Raw genomic sequence first — 18,422 nt, forward strand, 5'->3', positions numbered from 1 at the left:
ACATCCCGAGGGGGCCGGGAAGCCTCCAGAGGGGGCCGGGGAAGCCTCCAGAGGGGGGGTGAGAAGCCTCCAGAGGGGGCCGGGAAGCCTTCAGAGGGGGCTGGGAAGCCTCCAGAGTGGGGGTAGGAAGCCTCCAGAGGGGGGGTGGACCTGGCTGGGGGCAGTCCTCACCGCGCTGTCCCCCGCAGGAGACGGCAGCGTGCGGCTGGTGAGCGGCGCCGACAGCTGCCAGGGGCCGGGTGGAGATCTTCTACCGCGGGACCTGGGGCACCGTCTGCGACGACGACTGGGGCCTGAGGCGATGCCAGCGTGGTCTGCAAGCAGCTGGGCTGCGGCCAGGCGCTGGACTACAAGAGCAATGCCTACTTCGGCTACGGCACGGGGCACATCCTGCTCGACAACGTCCACTGCGACGGCACCGAGCCCGTCCTGGCCGCCTGCTACAGCCTGGGCTGGGGCATCCACAACTGCGGCCACCACGAGGACGCCGGAGTCATCTGCGCAGGTACCCCGGGCACGGCGGTGCCCCCCGGGGGCTGACCCCCGCTGAGGGGGGACGGCCAGGCACGGAGGGGCAAGGAGGGGGGCAGGCTCGTCCCCTCGGTGGCAAGCGGCGGGAGCGGAGGAGGAGGCTCCGAGCGGCGCCGGGGGGCGCTCGGGCTGCAGCTCAGGCAATGGCTCTGCGCTGGGAAGGGTTCTCAGGCGCTGGGACAGGCTGCCCAGGGCAGGGCTGGGGTCACCGCCCCGGGGGTGTTCCAGCAGTGTGTGAGGCTGGGCCTTAGGGACACCACAGGGTCAGAGTACATCAGAGGTTAGAAGGGACCTCCAGAAATCATCCAGTCCACACCCCCCTGCCAGAGCAGGGTCACAGAAGGTGGTGGTGGTGGTGGTGGCAGTAGTGGTAGTGGCAGGAGTGAGAGGAGCCTGGAGCCCAGGTGGGGGCTGGGCTCTTCCTAGTCTCAGGTGATAGACTGAGAAGAAATGGCCTGAAAGTGTGCCAGGGGAGGGTTAGGTTGGGCATGAGGAACAGTTTCTTCCCCTTGAGGGTTGTCCAGGCCTGGCCCAGGCTGCCCAGAGAGGTGGTGGAGTCCCCATCCCTGGAGGGGTTTCAGAGCCTGGAGATGTGGTGCTGAGGGCAATGGCTTGGTGGTGCCCTGGCAGTGCTGGGGTCAGGGTTGGACTCAGTGATCTTGGAGGAGAAGGAGAAGGAGAAGGAGAAGGAGAAGGAGAAGGAGAAGGAGAAGGAGAAGGAGAAGGAGAAGGAGAAGGAGAAGGAGAAGGAGAAGGAGAAGGAGAAGGAGAAGGGGAAGGGGAAGGGGAAGGGGAAGGGGAAGGGGAAGGGGAAGGGGGAGGGGGAGGAGGAGGAGGAGGAGGAGGAGAAAGGAGAAGGAGGAGGAGAAGGAGAGAAGGAAGAGGAGAAGGAGGAGAAAGAGAGGAGAAGAAGGGAAGAGGAGAAGGAGAAGAAGGAAGAGGAGAAGGGAGGAGAAGGAGAAGGAGGAGGAGAGGGGAGAGGGGAGGGGAAGAGAGGAGGGGAGGGGAGGGGAGGGGAGGGGAGGGGAGGAGAGGAGAGGAGAGGGAGAGGAGAGGAGAGAGAGGAGAGGAGAGGAGAGGAGAGGAGGAGGAGAGAGGAGAGGAGAGGAGAGGAGAGGAGAGGAGAGGAGAGGAGAGGAGAGGAGAGGAGAGGAGAGGAGAGGAGAGGAGAGGAGAGGAGAGGGAGGAGAGGAGAGGAGAGGAGGAGAGGAGAGGTGAGGAGAGGAGAGGAGAGGAGAGGAGAGGAGAGGAGAGGAGAGGAGAGGAGAGGAGAGGAGAGAGGAGAGGAGAGGGAGAGGAGAGGAGAGGTGAGGAGAGGAGAGGAGAGGAGAGGGAGAGGAGAGGAGAGGAGAGGAGAGGAGGAGAGGAGAGGGAGGAGAGGAGAGGAGAGGAGAGGAGAGGAGAGTGGAGAGAGAGGAGAGGAGAGGAGAGGAGAGGATGAGGAGAGGGAGGAGAGGAGAGGGAGAGGAGAGGAGTGGAGAGGAGTGGAGAGGAGGGAGGAGAGGAGAGGAGAGGAGAGGAGAGGCGGGTGTGGATGGGCAGGGAGACCACCCCAGGTCTGCCTGTTGGAGCCAGCAGCTTGTCCCCACGTGTCCCCCTCTGTCCCCGCAGGGCTGGACAGCTCCACCAGCACCTCCTTCACCACCGCAGGGGCGCTGGGGCTCCGAGGAGACTCTCACTGCCACGGCCACAGGTAGGAAGGAGGTCGGTAGCCACCCGGGCTCAGCCTGGCACCATAGGTGGGGACGGTGACTCCCTGGGGTGAGGCCATGTCTTGCGACCTCCTGTGGTCACCCTGGGGTCCTGCCACACACAGGTGGAGTCTCGGGGATGCCCTCCCCCCGTGGCAGCAGCTTGCCATGGGTGGCAGCGGCCACCACGGTGCCACAGGCTGCTGACACCGAGCGCAGCAGGGGCAGCAGGGGCAGCAGGGGCTGCAGGGGCTGCAGGGGCTGCAGGGGCTGCAGGGGCGGCAGGGGCAGCAGGGGCAGCAGGGGCGGCAGGGGCAGCAGGGGCTGCAGGGGCTGCAGGGGCAGCAGGGGCAGCAGGGGCAGCAGGGGGCGGCAGGGGCAGCAGGGGCTGCAGGGGCTGCAGGGGGCAGCAGGGGGCTGCAGGGGCAGCAGAGGCAGCAGGGGCAGCAGAGGCTGCAGGGGCAGCAGAGGCGAGCAGGGGCAGCAGAGGCTGCAGGGGGCAGCAGGGGCTGCAGGGGCTGCAGGGGCAGCAGAGGCAGCAGAGGCAGCAGAGGCAGCAGGGGCAGCAGGGGCTGCAGGGGGCAGCAGGGGCAGCAGAGGCAGGCAGGGGGCAGCAGAGGCTGCAGGGGCAGCAGAGGCAGCAGGGGCAGCAGGGGCAGCAGAGGCAGCAGGGGGCTGCAGGGGCAGCAGGGGCTGCAGGGTCTGCAGGGACAGCAGAGGCAGCAGGGGCAGCAGAGGCTGCAGGGGCAGCAGAGGCAGCAGGGGCAGCAGAGGCTGCAGGGGCAGCAGGGGCTGCAGGGGGGCTGCAGGGGCTGCAGGGGCAGCAGAGGCAGCAGGGGCGGCAGGGGCAGCAGGGGCTGCAGGGGCAGCAGGGGCAGCAGAAGGCAGCAGAGGCAGCAGGGGCAGCAGGGGCAGGCAGGGGCAGCAGGGGCTGCAGGGGCAGCAGAGGCAGCAGAGGCAGCAGGGGCAGCAGGGGCAGCAGGGGCAGCAGGGGCTGCAGGGGCTGCAGGGGCTGCAGCTCAGCCCACCCCATGCCCACCCTTGTCCCAGCAGTGACAGACTCCAGGGACCAGCCCTCCCAGGCCACCCAGGTGGCCACCACTGCTCTCCTCACCCTGGAGCAGGAAAGTAAGTGCCTGGCCCCCGGGCCCCTTGTCCCTGGGGGGCTCCCCCCACGTTCCTGCTGTTCACCCCACACCATGGGGAGCTGTCCCCTGGTGCCAGGATGTGCCCTCCCTCCCCAGAGCCCTTTTATGTGCCCAGGAGAACTCCAGGGAAATGATCCCCAGGGCTCCCCCCCATATCCCCTGGCTCACCCCATGCCCCCAGGGGGTTGCTGCTGTGTCCCACGGGGCCACCCCATAACCCAGAGGCTCCCCATGGCCTCACTCCATGTCTATTGGGGGTCACTCCATGCCCCCAGGGCTCACTCCATGCCCCAAGCAGGTTGCTCTCCTGTCCCCAAGGGCTATGACCCCAGGGCCTCACCCCACATCTCCAGGGATCTCACCCCACACCCCCAAGGCTCACCCCACACCCCAAGGCTCACCCCATATCCCCAGGCTCACCCCACACCCCAAGGCTCACCCCACACTCCAGGTCCCACCCTACACCCCAAGACTTACCTCACGCCTCCAAGGCTCACCCCACACCCCAAGGCTCACCCCACACCCCAAGGCTCACCCCATATCCCCAGGCTCACCCCACACCCCAGGGCTCACCCCACACCCCAAGGCTCACCCCACACTCCAGGTGCCACCCTACACCCCAAGACTCACCCCACACCTCCAAGGCTCACCCCACACCCCAACACTCACCCCACACCCCAAGTCTACTCCAGGTCTCACCCCACACCCCAGGGCTCACCCCACACCCCAAGTCTACCCCAGGTCTCACCCCACACCCCCAGGTCTCACCCTACACCCCAGGTCTCATCCCACACCCCCAGGTCTCACCCTACACCCCAAGTCTCACCCCACACCCCAGGTCTCACCCCATACCCCAAGTCTACCCCAGGTCTCACCCCACACCCCCAGGTCTCACCCTACACCCCAGGTCTCATCCCACACCCCCAGGTCTCACCCTACACCCCAAGTCTCACCCCACACCCCAGGTCTCACCCCACACCCCAAGGCTCACCCCACACCCCAGGTCTCACCCCACACCCCAGAGCTCACCCCACACTCCCCGGGACTGCTCACCCCATGCCCCCAGAGGGTCCCCCCGGGGTCCATCATCCCCCCCTTTTCCCCCGGGGGAGCCTCGGTTCCCCTCTGGCAGCCTTCCTGTGCCGGGGGTCGCCCCTTCCCCGTCCCGTCCCCCCCGCAGGTGGCGCCTTGCGGCTGGCGAACGGCAACGGGAGCTGCCGCGGGCGGGTGGAGGTGCGGCACGGCGGCACCTGGGGCACCGTCTGCGACGACGACTGGGACTTCCCCGACGCCCAGGTGGTTTGTCGCCAGCTGGGCTGCGGCGCCGCGCTGGCCGCCACCGTCCTGGGCTCCTTCGGCTACGGCAGCGGCCCCGTGCTGCTGGACAACGTGGGCTGCGGCGGCGCCGAGCGCAGCCTGGCCGACTGCTTCCACCTGGGCTGGGGGCAGCACAACTGCGGCCACCACGAGGACGCCGGAGTCATCTGCAGAGGTGAGGCAGCAGCCCCGCACCGCGGCCGCCGGTGAGCCCACCCCTGAGCCCGGCGCTGTGCCTGCCCCTGAGCCCGGCGCTGTGCCCGGCGCTGTGCCCACCCATGAGCCCGGCGCTGTGCCCACCCCTGAGCCCGGCTCTGTGCCCACCTCCGAACCCAGCACCAAGCCCAGTGCTGTGCCCACCCCTGAGCCCGGCGCTGTGCCCACCTCCGAACCCAGCACTGAACCCAGCGCTGTGCCTGCCCCTGAGCCCAGCGCTGTGCCCGCCTCCGAACCCAGCCCTGAGCCCGGCGCTGTGCCCACCCCTGAGCCCAGTGCTGTGCCCTCCTTTAAACCCAGCACTGAGCCTGGTGCTGTGCCCACCTCCCAACCCAGCGCTGTGCCCACCCCTGAACCCAGCACTGTGCCCACCCCTGAACCCAGTACTGTGCCCTCCTTTGAACCCAGCACTGAGCCCAGCGCTGTGCCCACCTCTGATCCCGGCTCTGTGCCCTCCTCTGAACCCAGCACTGTGCTCACCTCTGGATGTGAGCCAGCTGTGTGCCCAGGTGGCAGAGGCCAAGGGCAGGAGATTGAACACATCCGAGTGCCAGGTTCTGCACATTGGCCACAACAACCCCAGGCAGAGCTACAGGCTGGGGGCAGAGTGGCTGAGAGCAGCCAGGCAGAGAGGGACCTGGGGGTGCTGATTGACAGCAGCTGAACATAAGCCAGCAGTGTGCCCAGGTGGCCAAGAAGGCCAAGGGCATCCTGGCCTGCATCAGGAAGAGTGTGGCCAGCAGGAGCAGGGAAGTCCTTGTGCCCTGTGCTCAGCACTGCTTAGGCCACACCTTGAGTCCTGTGTCCAGTTCTGGGCTCCTCAGTTCAAGAAGGACATTGAGAGACTTGAAGGTGTCCAGAGAAGGGCAAGAAAGCTGGGGAGGGGTCTGGAGCACAGCCCTGTGAGGAGAGGCTGAGGGAGCTGGGGTTGCTTAGCCTGGAGAAGAGGAGGCTCAGGGGAGACCTTCTTGCTCTCTCCAACTCCCTGAAGGGAGGTTGTAGCCAGGTGGGGATTGGTCTCTGCTCCCCCGCAGCCAGCACCAGAACAAGAGGACACAGTCTCAAGCTGTGCCAGGGGAGGTTTAGGCTGGAGGTGAGGAGAAAGGTCTTCCCAGAGAGAGTTGTTAGCCATTGGAATGTGCTGCCCAGGGAGGTGGTGGAGTCCCCATCCCTGGAGGTGTTCAAGAGGGGATTGGATGTGGCACTTGGTGCCATGGTTTAGTTTTCAGGAGGTTTTGGGTGACAGCTTAGACTGGATGATCTCTGAGGTCTTTTCCAACCTTATTGATTCTGTGGTTCTATGATTCCCACCCCTGCAGGCACTGATGATGCTGGAGAGCATTTCCAAGAAGCCACTGCTAAAACCACCACTGCAGCCCAGACTCAGCCCAAGGATGGTAGGTGCTGAGCTATCCCCTGGGGACCTGGTGGAGCCCTCAGGAGAGGGACTTGGACAGGCTGAGAGCTGGGCAGGGAGAAACTGAATGAGATCCAACAAGGGCAAGGGGAGAGTCTTGCACCTGGGAAGGAGCAACTTCATGAACCAGGATAGGTTGGGAGCTGACCTGCTGGAGAGCAGTGAAGAGGAGAAGGACCTGGGTGTCCTGGTGGGTGGGAGGTTGACCATGTGCCAGCAATGTGCTCTGGTGGCCAGGAAGGCCACTGGCATCCTGGGGTGGATTAGAAGGGCTGTGGTGAGTAGGTTGAGAGAAGTTCTCCTCCCCCTCTACTCTGCCCAGATGAGGCCACATCTGGGGTCTTGTGTCCTCAAGAAGGACCTCAGGGAAGTGCTGGAGGGAGTCCAGCACAGAGCCACAAAGATGCTGCAGGCAGTGGAAGATCTTCCTGATGAGGAGAGCCTGAGGGAGCTGAGGGCTCTGTAGCCTGGAGAGGAGCAGCCTGAGGGTGACCTCATTGCTGTTGCTAAAGCTGTGCAGGGTGATGCCCAGAGGCTGGAGCCAGGCTCTGCTGGGGGATGCCCAATGCCAGCACCAGGGGCAGTGGTGGAAGCTGAGGCAGAGGAAGTGCCATGGAAACAGGAGGAAGAATTATTTCCCTGTGAGGGTGACAGAGCCCTGGAGCAGGCTGCCCAGGGGGGTTGTGGAGTCTCCCTCTCTGGAGATATTCACAACCTGCCTGGATGAGTTCCTGTGTGAGCTGCTCTGGGTGCCCTGCTCTGGCAGGGGGTTGGACTGGATGAGCTTTTGAGGTCCCTTCCAGCCCCTGGCATTCTCTGACTCTGTGAAAAGTTGTACCTAAGACTGGTCCAGGCTGGGGAGATAATGGACCTCAAGTGATGGACCATGAGGTGATAGGGCCTCATCCCCTCATCATTCAAGGTCAGACTTAATGTGGCCCTGGGCAGTCTGCTCTAGCTGGAGGTGTCTCTGCTGCCTGCAGGGGGCTGCACCTTGGAGGGTCCCTTCCAGGCCAATGCAACCTGTGACTCTGTGATGGACCTCAGTGGGGAGCAGAGATGGTCTGTGGCAGGGAGATGAGGGGATGGACCTTTGTGGTGAGAGGAGGGGTTGGACCTTGGTGAGAGGAAGGGATGGACCTTGATGGTGAGAGGAAGGGATGGACCGTGATGGTGAGAGGGAGGGATGGACCTTGATGGTGAGAGGAAGGGGTGGACCGTGATGGTGAGAGGAAGGAGTGGACTGTGATGGTGAGAGGAAGGGATGGACTGTGATGGTGAGAGGAAGGGGTGGACCGTGATGGTGAGAGGAAGGGGTGGACTGTGATGGTGAGAGGAAGGGATGGACAAATGGAGGTAGCTGAGCTGGGAGCAGCTTACTGTTTGTTCCCTCCACCTGAACATCCACCATGATGCTTTGGAGGTCAGCCCCAGCTCTGCTCACAGACTCCTCTGGGTTGGAATGGACCTTTCAAGGACATCTAGGGCAACCCCCCTGCTGTGGGGGGCAAATGATGCTGCCAAGTGCTCCTCCTGCCTGGTCAGAATCAGTGGAGGAGCTGTGGGCAGCAGCAAACATCTGCCCAGACTTGGAGAGCTTACCTTGGGGAACACCTGGCTGGGAAAGTCTCCACTCACCAGCCCTGGGGAAGCAGCCTGGTGAATGCCACTCTGTCAGGGTGGCAGCAGGGAGGGAGAGGTGGAGGTGGACAGGGGCTGCCTGTCCCCATCCCCTGACAGGCCAAGGGGCAATGAATATCAACTCCAGCACAGGAGGTTCCACCTGCACAGGAGGAGGAACTTCTTCCCTGTGAGGCTCCCAGAGCCCTGGAGCAGGCTGCCCAGAGAGGTTGTGGAGTCTCCTTCTCTGGAGCCTCTCCAGCCCCATCTGGATGTGTTCCTGTGTGACCTGTGCTGGATTCTCTGCTCCTGCTCTGGCAGGGGAGGCTTGGACTCGATGCTCTGCAGAGGTCCCTTCCAACTCCTCACCTCCTGTGATATTGTGATCCTGCAAGGCTGTGATCTTGTGAGGCTCTGATCCTGTGATCCTGTGAGGCTGTGAAGCTGCAGTCCTGTGAGCTTGTGAGGCTGTGATCCTGTGAGTCTGTGATCCTCTGATCCTGTGAGGCTGTTATCCTGTGAGCTTGTGAGTCTGTGACCCTCTGATCCTGCGATCCTGCGAGGCTGTGATCTGGTGAGGCTGTGATTGTCTGATCCTGTGAGCTTGTGAGGCTGTGATCCTGTGAGGCTGTGATCCTCTGATCCTGTGAGGCTGTTATCCTGTGAGCTTGTGAGTCTGTGACCCTCTGATCCTGCGATCCTGCGAGGCTGTGATCTGGTGAGGCTGTGATCGTCTGATCCTGTGATCCTGTGAGCTTGTGAGGCTGTGATCCTCTGATCCTGTGAGGCTGTGATCCAGTGAGTCTGTGACCCTCTGATCCTGCAATCCTGCAAGGCTGTGATCCGGTGAGGCTGTGATCGTCTGATCCTGTGATCCTGTGAGCTTATGATCCTGTGATCCTGTGAGGCTGTTATCCTGTGATCCTGTGAGCTTATGATCCTGTGATCCTGTGAGGCTGTTATCCTGTGATCCTGTGAGGCTGTGATCCTCTGATCCTGTGAGGTTGTTATCCTGTGTAATGGGTTGGGGCAAACCCCCTCCCCACCACGGGCAGGAACAACGACTCAGACAAAGGGATTGCAAAAGTGATGGAGAGTTGAAATAGAAAAACAATTTAAAAACAAACCACACTGAAAGCTTTACAGAGAACCACAAGCACCGTGACAAAGAGAGAGATCCCAGAACATACCCAAGAACATCCCATCCCCACCTGGGGGTACACCCAAACCCCCCCGCCCCCCCCCCCAGGGCTCTTTCCTCCCCCCCAACCCAGCCTTGGGCCTGGGCAGGCCCAAGGAAGGTGGCTCACGCCATTTTACCTAGGCTGCAGCTGGGGACGAAAGAGGAAGTGAAGACCCCGCATGGGCATTTTATAGGGGAGCAGGGCATTATGGGATTGGAATACCTGCCTGTGACCACCCCCTGGGCTGGGCCCACCCGTAGGGACCTCCCAGGTGTGTTCTGTGCAGTGGCATCCAGGCCAGCACCCAGCCTAAACCACCACATCCTGTGAGCTTGTGAGGCTGTGATCCTCTGATCCTGTGAGGCTGTGATCCTGTGAGGCTGTGATCCAGTGAGTCAGTGACCCTCTGATCCTGCGAGGCTGTGATCCTGTGAGGCTGTGACCCTCTGATCCTGTGATCCTGTGAGGCTGTGACCCTCTGATCCTGCGAGGCTGTGATTCGGTGAGGCTGTGATCCTGCGAGGCTGTGATCCTGTGAGGCTGTGATCCTGTGATCCTGTGAGGCTGTGACCCTCTGATCCTGCGAGGCTGTGATCCTGCGAGGCTGTGACGCGGTGAGGCCGCGAGGCTGCGGTGCTGTGAGGCCGTGTGGTCCCTGCGCAGGGTCCCTGCGGCTGGTGAACGGCAGCCACCGCTGCGAGGGCCGGGTGGAGCTGTTCCTGCTGTCGCAGTGGGGCACGGTGTGCGACGACGCCTGGGACCTGCGGGACGCCAAGGTGGTCTGCAGGCAGCTGGGCTGCGGGCCGGCGCTGGCGGCCTGGGGGGAGGCTCGGCACGGCCAGGGCAGAGGCTACATCTTCCTGGACAACCTCAAGTGCAAGGGCCATGAGCCGTCGCTGCTGCGCTGCTCCCACATCCGCTGGGACGTCCACAACTGCGACCACTCCGAGGACGCCAGCGCTGCCTGCGGCAGCCTATGACCGGTACCCCCCGCGCCCCCTGCAGGTAACGGGGAAGGAGGTGGTGGTGATGCCCACGGAGAGGGGCAGAGCGCCGCCCGGTGGCGAGGGGACAGTGCTGCTGCTTCAGCTCCCCCACTCACCTCCCTGGACGGGAACGCCGTGGGGGTGCTGAGGATGGGAAGAGTTGGGTGAAGGCAAAGGGAGGGCTTTGGTACAGGACAAGGGGAGAGGGTTTGGAGTTGAAGAAGGAGACTCAGAGAGTTGGGAGATGCTGAGAGAGTTGGGCCTGGGCAGCCTGGAGAGGAGAAGGCTGCAGGGAGAGCTTCTGGTGGCCTTGCAGTGCCTCAAGGGGAGATCAGAGAGCTGGGGACAGACTGCTGAGCAGGGCCAGGCCAAGGGGGGATGGTTTGAACTGCAAGAGGGAGCTGGAGAGTGGAGAGGAGGAGAAATGTTTGGTGCTGAGGGTGGGGAGAGCCTGGCCCAGGCTGCCCAGAGAGCTGCCCCATGGCTGGCAGCAGTGCAGGGCAGGTTGTGTGGGGCTGGGAGCAGCCTGCTGGGGTTGGGGATGGCCCTGGGGGCTGCAGGGGCTTGGGCTGGGTGGCCTTGAAAGGTCTCTTCCCACCCAACCCAGTCTGGGGCTCTCTGATTCTAAGCCTGGGCTCCCCTCAGCTCCTCAAACCCTGGCTGAAGCTCTTCCATCCCCACACTGCCCCTTGGAAACCCAACCCCATCTCTGGGGGGGAACCAGGCTGGCTTCAGCCAGGTCAGTCAGGAGGGGAGGGAGAGCAGTGGCTTTTCTGCTGTGACAATGACCTTGGGCTGGAATGGAACCAGTGGCTGTGCAGAGAGTTGCTGTGGCTCTGCAGCTGGCTTTGGACTGCCCCCCAAACCCCCAACCCAGTTTTTTTTCTCCCCCTTTGGGCAGAAGGAAGACCAAGTCCTCCCCAAGCTCACCCTGTCCTGCTCTGTGGCTGCTCAGCATTTCCTCCCCTTGCCCATTTCACCTCCTCACTCTCCTACCATTGCTGCTGGCTTTGTGGAGAGCTCAGCCCAGACTTGCCCTTCCTAGGGGCTCTGGCACAGTCACCCCTGCCCCGAAAAGCTCCTGGGAAGCAGGGAGGGATCAGCCTCCCCACAGCCTCCCCATCCTCCTCCCCACATGGTCCAGCCAGCACTGCTGCTCCTTCCCAGGAGCTCTGTGATGCTCCAAGGCACCCAGGGCGGGCAGGGAGCTGGCAAAGAGGGCAGAAGCAGATGGCAGACCCCCAAATCCCAGCTGAACTGGGGGGCCCAGCCCCTCCCCAGTGCTGGGGCTCTGTGGTAAAGGCTCTTTCCCTCCCAGCTCAGGTGGAAGGACGCAGCCTGCAGCCCCAGCCGCCGGCACCAGCTCCTGCTCCTGCTTCCGGAGGGTCCAGCAGCAGAGAGACCTTCGTGGCTGGGGGTGGGCACGGGCTGGAGAGTGGCACAGAGCAGGACCTGGCTGCCCCCTGCTCTGCTGCTGCAGCTCTGTGCTGAGCAGCAGATTGTGCAGCGGCCTGGGCTGAGTCCGGGGAGGGATCCCCCAGGGCTCGCTGATGTGGTTGGCTTTGGTCTGGGAATAAATAAAAGCCCTTTGAAAGTCTGCTGAGCCCCTCCCTGCTGTGGCCCACCCTGCTGAGCCCCTCCCTGCTGTGCCCCTCCCTACTGAGCCTCTCCCTGCTGAGCCCCTCCCTGCTGAGCCCCACCCTGCTGTGCCCCACCCTGCTGAGCCCCCTCCTGCTGAGCCCCTCCCTGCTGAACCCCACCCTGCTGAGCCCCTCCTTGCTGTGCCTCTCCCTGCTGAGCCCCACCCTGCTGAGCCCCTCCCGGCTGAGCCCCTCCCTGCTGAGCCCCACCCTGCTGAGCCCCTCCCGGCTGAGCCCCTCCCTGCTGTGCCTCTCCCTGCTGAGCCCCACCCTGCTGTGCCCCTCCCTGCTGAGCCCCTCCCTGCTGAGCCCCACCCTGCTGTGCCCCTCCCTGCTGAGCCCCCTCCTGCTGACCCCCACCCTGCTGTGCCCCACCCTGCTGAGCCCCACCCTGCTGAGCCCCTCCCTGCTGTGCCCCACCCTGCTGAGCCCCACCCTGCTGTGTCCCTCCCTGTTGTGCCCCACCCTGCTGAGCCCCTCCCTGCTGTGGCCCACACTGCTGAGCCCCACCCTGCTGTGCCCCTCCCTGCTGAACCCCACCCTGCTGAGCCCCACCCTGCTGTGCCCCTCCCTGCTGAACCCCACCCTGCTGAGCCCCTCCCTGCTGAACCCCACCCTGCTGAGCCCCACCCTGCTGTGCCCCACCCTGCTGAGCCCCCTCCTGCTGAGCCCCACCCTGCTGAGCCCCACCCTGCTGTGCCCCTCCCTGCTGAGCCCCACCCTGCTGAGCCTTCCCTGCTGTGCCCCACCCTGCTGAGCCCCCTCCTGCTGTGCCCCACTCTGCTGAGTCCCTTCCTGCTGTGCCCCACCCTGCTGTGCCCCACCCTGCTGAGCCCCCTCCTGCTGAGCCCCACCCTGCTGAGCCCCACCCTGCTGTGCCCCTCCCTGCTGAGCCCCACCCTGCTGAGCCTTCCCTGCTGTGCCCCACCCTGCTGAGCCCCCTCCTGCTGTGCCCCACTCTGCTGAGTCCCTTCCTGCTGTGCCCCACCCTGCTGTGCCCCACCCTGCTGAGCCCCTCCCTGCTGTGCCCCACCCTGCTGTGCCCCACCCTGCTGAGCCCCTCCCTGCTGAGCCCCTCCCTGCTGTGCCCCACCCTGCTGAGCCCCCTCCTGCTGTGCCCCCCCTGCTGTGCCCCACCCTGCTGAGCCCCACCCTGCTGAGCCCCCTCCTGCTGTGCCCCTCCCTGCTGTGCCCCACCCTGCTGAGCCCCTCCCTGCTGAGCCCCACCCTGCTGAACCCCTCCCTGCTGAGCCCCTCCCTGCTGTGCCCCACCCTGCTGAGCCCCTCCCTGCTGAACCCCTCCCTGCTGAGCCCCTCCCTGCTGAGCCCCTCCCTGCTGTGCCCCACCCTGCTGAGCCCTCCAGGCATGGGGACTCCACCACCTCCCTGGGCAGCCTGGGCCAGACCTGGACAACCCTCAAGGGGAAGAAATTGTTCCTCATGCCCAACCTGAACCTCCCCTGGCACTACTTGAGGTCATTTGCTCTCCTCCTGTCACTTGTTCCATGTGAGCAGAGCCCAGCCCCCACCTGGCTCCAGCCTCCTCTCAGGGAGCTGCAGAGAGCAAGGAGGTCTCCCTCAGCCTCCTCTCCTCCAGGCTCAACACCCCCAGCTCCCTCAGCTGCTCCTCCCCAGCCCTGCTCTCCAGACCCTTCCCCAGCTCTGTTGCCCCTCTCTGGCCCTGCTCCAGCCTCTCAATGTCCTTCTTGGAGTGAGGAGCCCAGAACTGACCCCAGCACTCAAGGAGAACCCCTGCCCTGCTCCTGCTGGCCACACCACTGCTGCTCCAGGCCAGGCTGCTGGTGACCTCCTTGGCCACCTGGGCACCCCCTGGCTCATCTTCAGTTGCTGCCAACCAGCACCCCCAGGGCGTCTTCCCCCAGGCAGTTCCCAGCTGCTCTGCCCCAGCCTGGAGCCTTCCTGGGGTGGTTGTGCCCCAGGGTCAGGCCCCAGCCCTTGGCCTTGTTAAGCCTCATCCCATGGATCCAGCCTGGCCTGATCCCAGGCTGCTGCACCCTTGGGTGGCCCAGGGCCTGCACCCTGGTGCCCAGCATCACTCTGGCCTTGGCATTGCCTCCCTCACTCCCCATGGGCAGGGCTGCTCCCAGCCCAGACTTCCACCAGAGGAGAAACTGAGGCACAGAAGCATCTTCCAGCCAGGCCATGGTGGTGCAGCTGGATGGGGGCTTGCTGAGAGCCTGGGGGAGGTCGTGGGGTGGGGGAGGGATAAAACCTCTCCTTTTGCTGCCTACCCTGGTCTCTCACACTCAGCTGCCTCCTCACCCCCTGCTGCCATCACTGCCCTGACAGCTGGGCAATGGCTGGCTCCTGCTGGGAGCAGGGTGGGGACAGAGCTGTCCCCAGCAGCCCCCAGCAGATGGGGATGGGTCAGAAGGTGCTGTGGGCTCCACCAGCTCTGCCTCCCCCTCCCCATGGTGTGGGGAGGGGGCTGGTGGCCAGGAGCTGCCCTGGAGGCTGCTGTCTCTGGGGTGAGGTGGGGAGGAGGATGAGAGGGGCTGGCTGGGTCTGCCCTGCTTTCCCTGAGGACTCTGCCTTGTGCTGGCAAAGCCTGGGCAGGCTTTCAGGGTCAATCCAGATGCTGCTCCTCTTCCCTTGGAGCTGGGAAGAGCAGATCCTGCTCTGCTTCGGCGTTTCCCCTCCACAGCCGGCAGTCCAGCAAGGAAAGGGTTTCCAGGCAGGAGAGGCAGCAGCTCCTCCCTTCCCTTCCAGCTTCTTCTCCGCCAGCCAGCTCGGGCTGAGCTGGGATCACCCAGACAGAACATGCCCGCTCTGGGCATCACCTCCATGGCAACAGAGGATGACAGGCAGGGTGGGAGCAGGGAAGCAGGACAAGAAGGATGCTGTGGAGCAGGAACCAGGACAGAAAGGATGCTGTGGAGCAGGAACCAGGACAGGAATGATGCTGTGGAGCAGGAACCAGGACAGGAAGGATGCTGTGGAGCAGGAACCAGGACAGAAAGGATGCTGTGGAGCAGGAACCAGGACAGGAAGGATGCTGTGGAGCAGGAACCAGGACAGAAAGGATGCTGTGGAGCAGGGAAGCAGTGCAGGAGATGCTGTGGAGCAGGGAACCAGGACAGGAGATGCTGTGGAGGGGGGAAGCAGGACAGGAGATGCTGTGGAGCAGGAAACCAGTGCAGGAGATACTGTGGAGCAGGGAACCAGTGCAGGAGATGCTGTGGAGCAGGGAACCAGGACAGGAGATGCTGTGGAGCAGGGAACCAGGACAGGAGATGTTGTGGAGCAGGGAGCCAGGACAGGAGATGCTGTGGAGCAGGGAACCAGGACAGGAGATGCTGTGGGGCAGGGAACCAGTGCAGGAGATGCTGTGGGGCAGGGAACCAGTGCAGGAGATGCAGTGGAGCAGGGAACCAGTGCAGGAGATGCAGTGGAGCAGGGAACCAGGACAGGAGATGCAGTGGAGCAGGGAACCAGGACAGGAGATGCTGTGGAGCAGGAACCAGGACAGGAGATGTTGTGGAGCAGGAACCAGGACAGGAGATGTTGTGGAGCAGGAAACAGGACAGGAGATGCTGTGGAACAGGGAACCAGTGCAGAAAGAATGCTGTGGAGCAGGGAACCAGTGCAGGAGATGCTGTGGAGCAGGGAAGCAGTGCAGAAGATGCTGTGGAGCAGGGAACCAGGACAGGAGATGTTGTGGAGCAGGGAACCAGTGCAGGGGACTCTGGTGCTATTCAGCCCCTGCCTTTGGAGCACGGCCAGCACGCAGCGGCTGTGTGTGACCTGGGAGGAGCTGGGAGGAACTGGGAGGAGCTGGGAGATGCCAGGTGCCTGCCCAGCTCCTCTCCTGCCGACGTCAGCTGTTTCCCAGTGCCTGGAGCAGCTGCAGCTCGGCACCAGTCGATGCCATTGATTGTTTCCTCTCCCCCGTCCCTGGAGAGGGTGGTGATGGGGAGAGAATAAATATTTCAGCAGAGCCAGGCCAGAGCTGGGATTATTTTGAGGCCGGGATTTATGTGCTGTTAGGAATAAGGGATGAGGCTGTGCTGAGGGAGGAGGATCATTAATCGGGGCTGGGGGAGCAGGGATGAACCAGGGGAGATGGAGGAATAACTTCTTGTTTCACCATGTGCCAGAATAATGCTCCACAGCATCCCCCTGTAACTGGTACCCTGCCCCAGAGCAGCCTTCCTGTACTGATTCTCTGCTCCACATCATCTCTCCTCTACTGGTTCCTGCTCCACAGCATCTCCTGAACTGGTTCCCTGCTCCACAGCATCTCCTGCACTGCTTCCTGCTCCACAGCATCTCCTGCACTGGTTCCCTGCTCCACAGCATCTCCTGCACTGGTTCCCTGTACCACAGCATCTCCTGCACTGGTTCCCCCCTCCACAGCATCTCCTGTCCTGGTTCCTGCTCCACAGCATCTCCTGTCCTGGTTCTTGCTCCACAGCATTTCCTGCACTGGTTTCTGCTCCACAGCATCTCCTGTCCTGCTTCCCCCCTCCACAGCATCTCCTGTCCTGGTTCCCTGCTCCACAGCATCTCCTGCACTGGTTCCCTGCTCCACAGCATCTCTTGTCCTGGTTCCTGCTCCACAACATCTCCTGTCCTGCTTCCCTTCTCCATAGCATCTCCTGCACTGGTTCCCTGCCTGTCAGAACCTGGGGCAGCTGAGGTCCCCTCCTGGTTCAGTGCCTGTTAGCTGCACTGGAGGGCTGGCAGTGCCATTCTGGGAGCAGTATGACCATGCAGTGTTGCTAGCTGGGATGTGCTATGGATCCACTGCCTGGGTGGGGATGGCTGTGGGTGGATGCCTGGTCCCAGGGTTGCTCCTCCTGGTCTATACTCCATGAAGGTCACCCAGTCTGAGCCTGGAACTGGTGGAACTGGGCACCTGCACAGGAGTGAGTCACTGCTGGAGGCAGCCCTGGCCTGGAGAGCAGCCCTGGCTCTGCTGTGCCCAGCACCCCCTGGGTGACCTTCAGCTGCTCTTCACTCCCTGGCTCCCTGTGCTCCCCTCACTGCTGTCCCCACTGCCTCTGCATCCCCTTCCTGTGCCTCAGTTTCCCCAGAGGCACAGGGAATGGTGGCCTGGGCTCATTCCTTGGCCCTCTCAGGTTTCAGGTTGCTGCTGTGGCTGGGGCATGCCTGACCCTGCAGTGGGCAGTAAGAGGCAGAGCAAGAGTTAGATTTACCCACACTGGGGCACCAAGGCACAGATTTATCTCCACTGGGGCACCAAGGCATATATTTACCCACACTGGGGCACCAAGGCACAGATTTATCTCCACTGGAGCTCCAAGGCACAGATTTACCCACACTGGGGCACCAAGGCACAGATTTACCCCCATCAGGGCACCAAGGCACAGATTTACTCCCACCAGGGCACCAAGGGATAGATTTACCCTCACCAGGGCCCAGATTTACCCCCACTGGGACACTAAGGGACAGATTTGCCCTCCCTGGGGCATCCCCTGTGTCTGGGGATCCTGAGGATGTGGGGACCCCCATGGTGGGGAGGGGGTGGGGGTGGGGATTCAGGGCAAGGACAACGTTGGTCCTCTTCGTCTTCTGATGGGTGGCTGAGGCTCAGCAGCAGCCTGGGGGCACCACAAGCCTGGGGGCACCACAAGCCTGGGGGCACCCCAAGCCTGGCTGCCTTGGCAGCGTGGCCCAGAGTGCCAAGGTCACCCCGGGGGTGGGGGGTGGATGGAAGGGGCGTGTGGAGTTGGGGTTTGGAGCCGCTTGCTGCCCCCCAGGCTGGGCAGCGTCCTCCTTCGCCGGCGCTCTCCGGGGCTGCCGGCAGGGCTCTGGCTGACGTCAGGGCGGCGGAGCCGGCAGCTATTTTGGGATCTGCAAAGTCACTGGCGCAATTAAGTCCTCTGGCAAAGGGAGTGGGGCAGCAGGGGAGGGGGGAGGAGGCTGGCTGGCTGCCCCCCACCCTGTGCCCACACCGTGCCACCCCCCCCGGCCGCCCCTCCCTTGCGTCCCGCAGGCTCGAGGGGCTGCCCCCGCCGCGGCCGCGCTTCCGAGCCCTCCCCATCCATCATCTCCTCTCCTCCGCCTTGGGCTTGGGGCTCGGTTTTTCCATCGCAGATTTGTCAGGGTTGGAAAGGACCTCAAGGCTCCGCCGGTTCCAACCCCCCTGCCATGGCCAGGGACAATGCTTGGGTTTTTTTTTCCTGGGTTTTTGGGGTTTTTTCCCTTTTTAATTTCCCGTCGCTCCCCCGGCAGGAGCCACCCCGCCTCTGCTGCCCAGCACTGGCAAACGCCAGCCCGCTGCCACCCCGCTGCCATCGCCTGTGCCCAGGGAGAAGCAGGGGAGCCGGCGGCCGTGCCCGCAGCGTGTGCCCCGTGGCGATGCCACCGGAGAACCCCCGCGGGCAAGGGGCTGCCCAGCGGGCGGGGGTCCGGCCCCTGCCTTTGGGTCAATCCCATCTCCGTCCCCTCGGGGGCAGGGTGGGTGCTCCTCGCTCCGCAGCCCCCTTGTCACCTGTGCCAGGGGTGGGCAGTGCCAGGCGCTGCTGTAACGAGAGGGACGCCCGTCCCCGGGGCACAGACGGCGAGGTCTGCCCTGCAAATGGGGACATGAGGACAGTTAGAGGGGACAGGAAGGAGCTCTGCCCCCCTCCCCCAGGCTTTCTCTGGCCACCTCCTCACCTCCTGGTAACCTCCAAGTCATGGCCA

The 18,422-nt window shown here is 63.7% G+C and overlaps 1 protein-coding gene across 1 annotated transcript in view; it reads left to right on the forward strand.

The window, feature by feature from the left end:
• SSC4D (scavenger receptor cysteine rich family member with 4 domains) overlaps window positions 1-10,108 on the forward strand; it is a 34,745-nt gene extending 24,637 nt beyond the window's left edge. Inside the window, 9 exon segments of the mRNA XM_068165410.1 lie at window positions 189-232; window positions 234-296; window positions 298-505; window positions 2,143-2,189; window positions 2,191-2,224; window positions 3,273-3,350; window positions 4,551-4,862; window positions 6,223-6,300; window positions 9,788-10,108. Of these exon segments, the coding sequence (XP_068021511.1) occupies window positions 189-232; window positions 234-296; window positions 298-505; window positions 2,143-2,189; window positions 2,191-2,224; window positions 3,273-3,350; window positions 4,551-4,862; window positions 6,223-6,300; window positions 9,788-10,104 (1,181 nt within the window). The 3' untranslated portion in view covers window positions 10,105-10,108.
• The last annotated feature ends 8,314 nt before the right edge of the window (window positions 10,109-18,422 follow it).

The sequence above is a fragment of the Melanerpes formicivorus genome, unplaced genomic scaffold (genome assembly GCF_026170545.1).
Source record: "Melanerpes formicivorus ecotype bairdi unplaced genomic scaffold, bMelFor1.0.p_v2 SCAF_88, whole genome shotgun sequence".
NCBI lineage: Eukaryota > Metazoa > Chordata > Aves > Piciformes > Picidae > Melanerpes > Melanerpes formicivorus.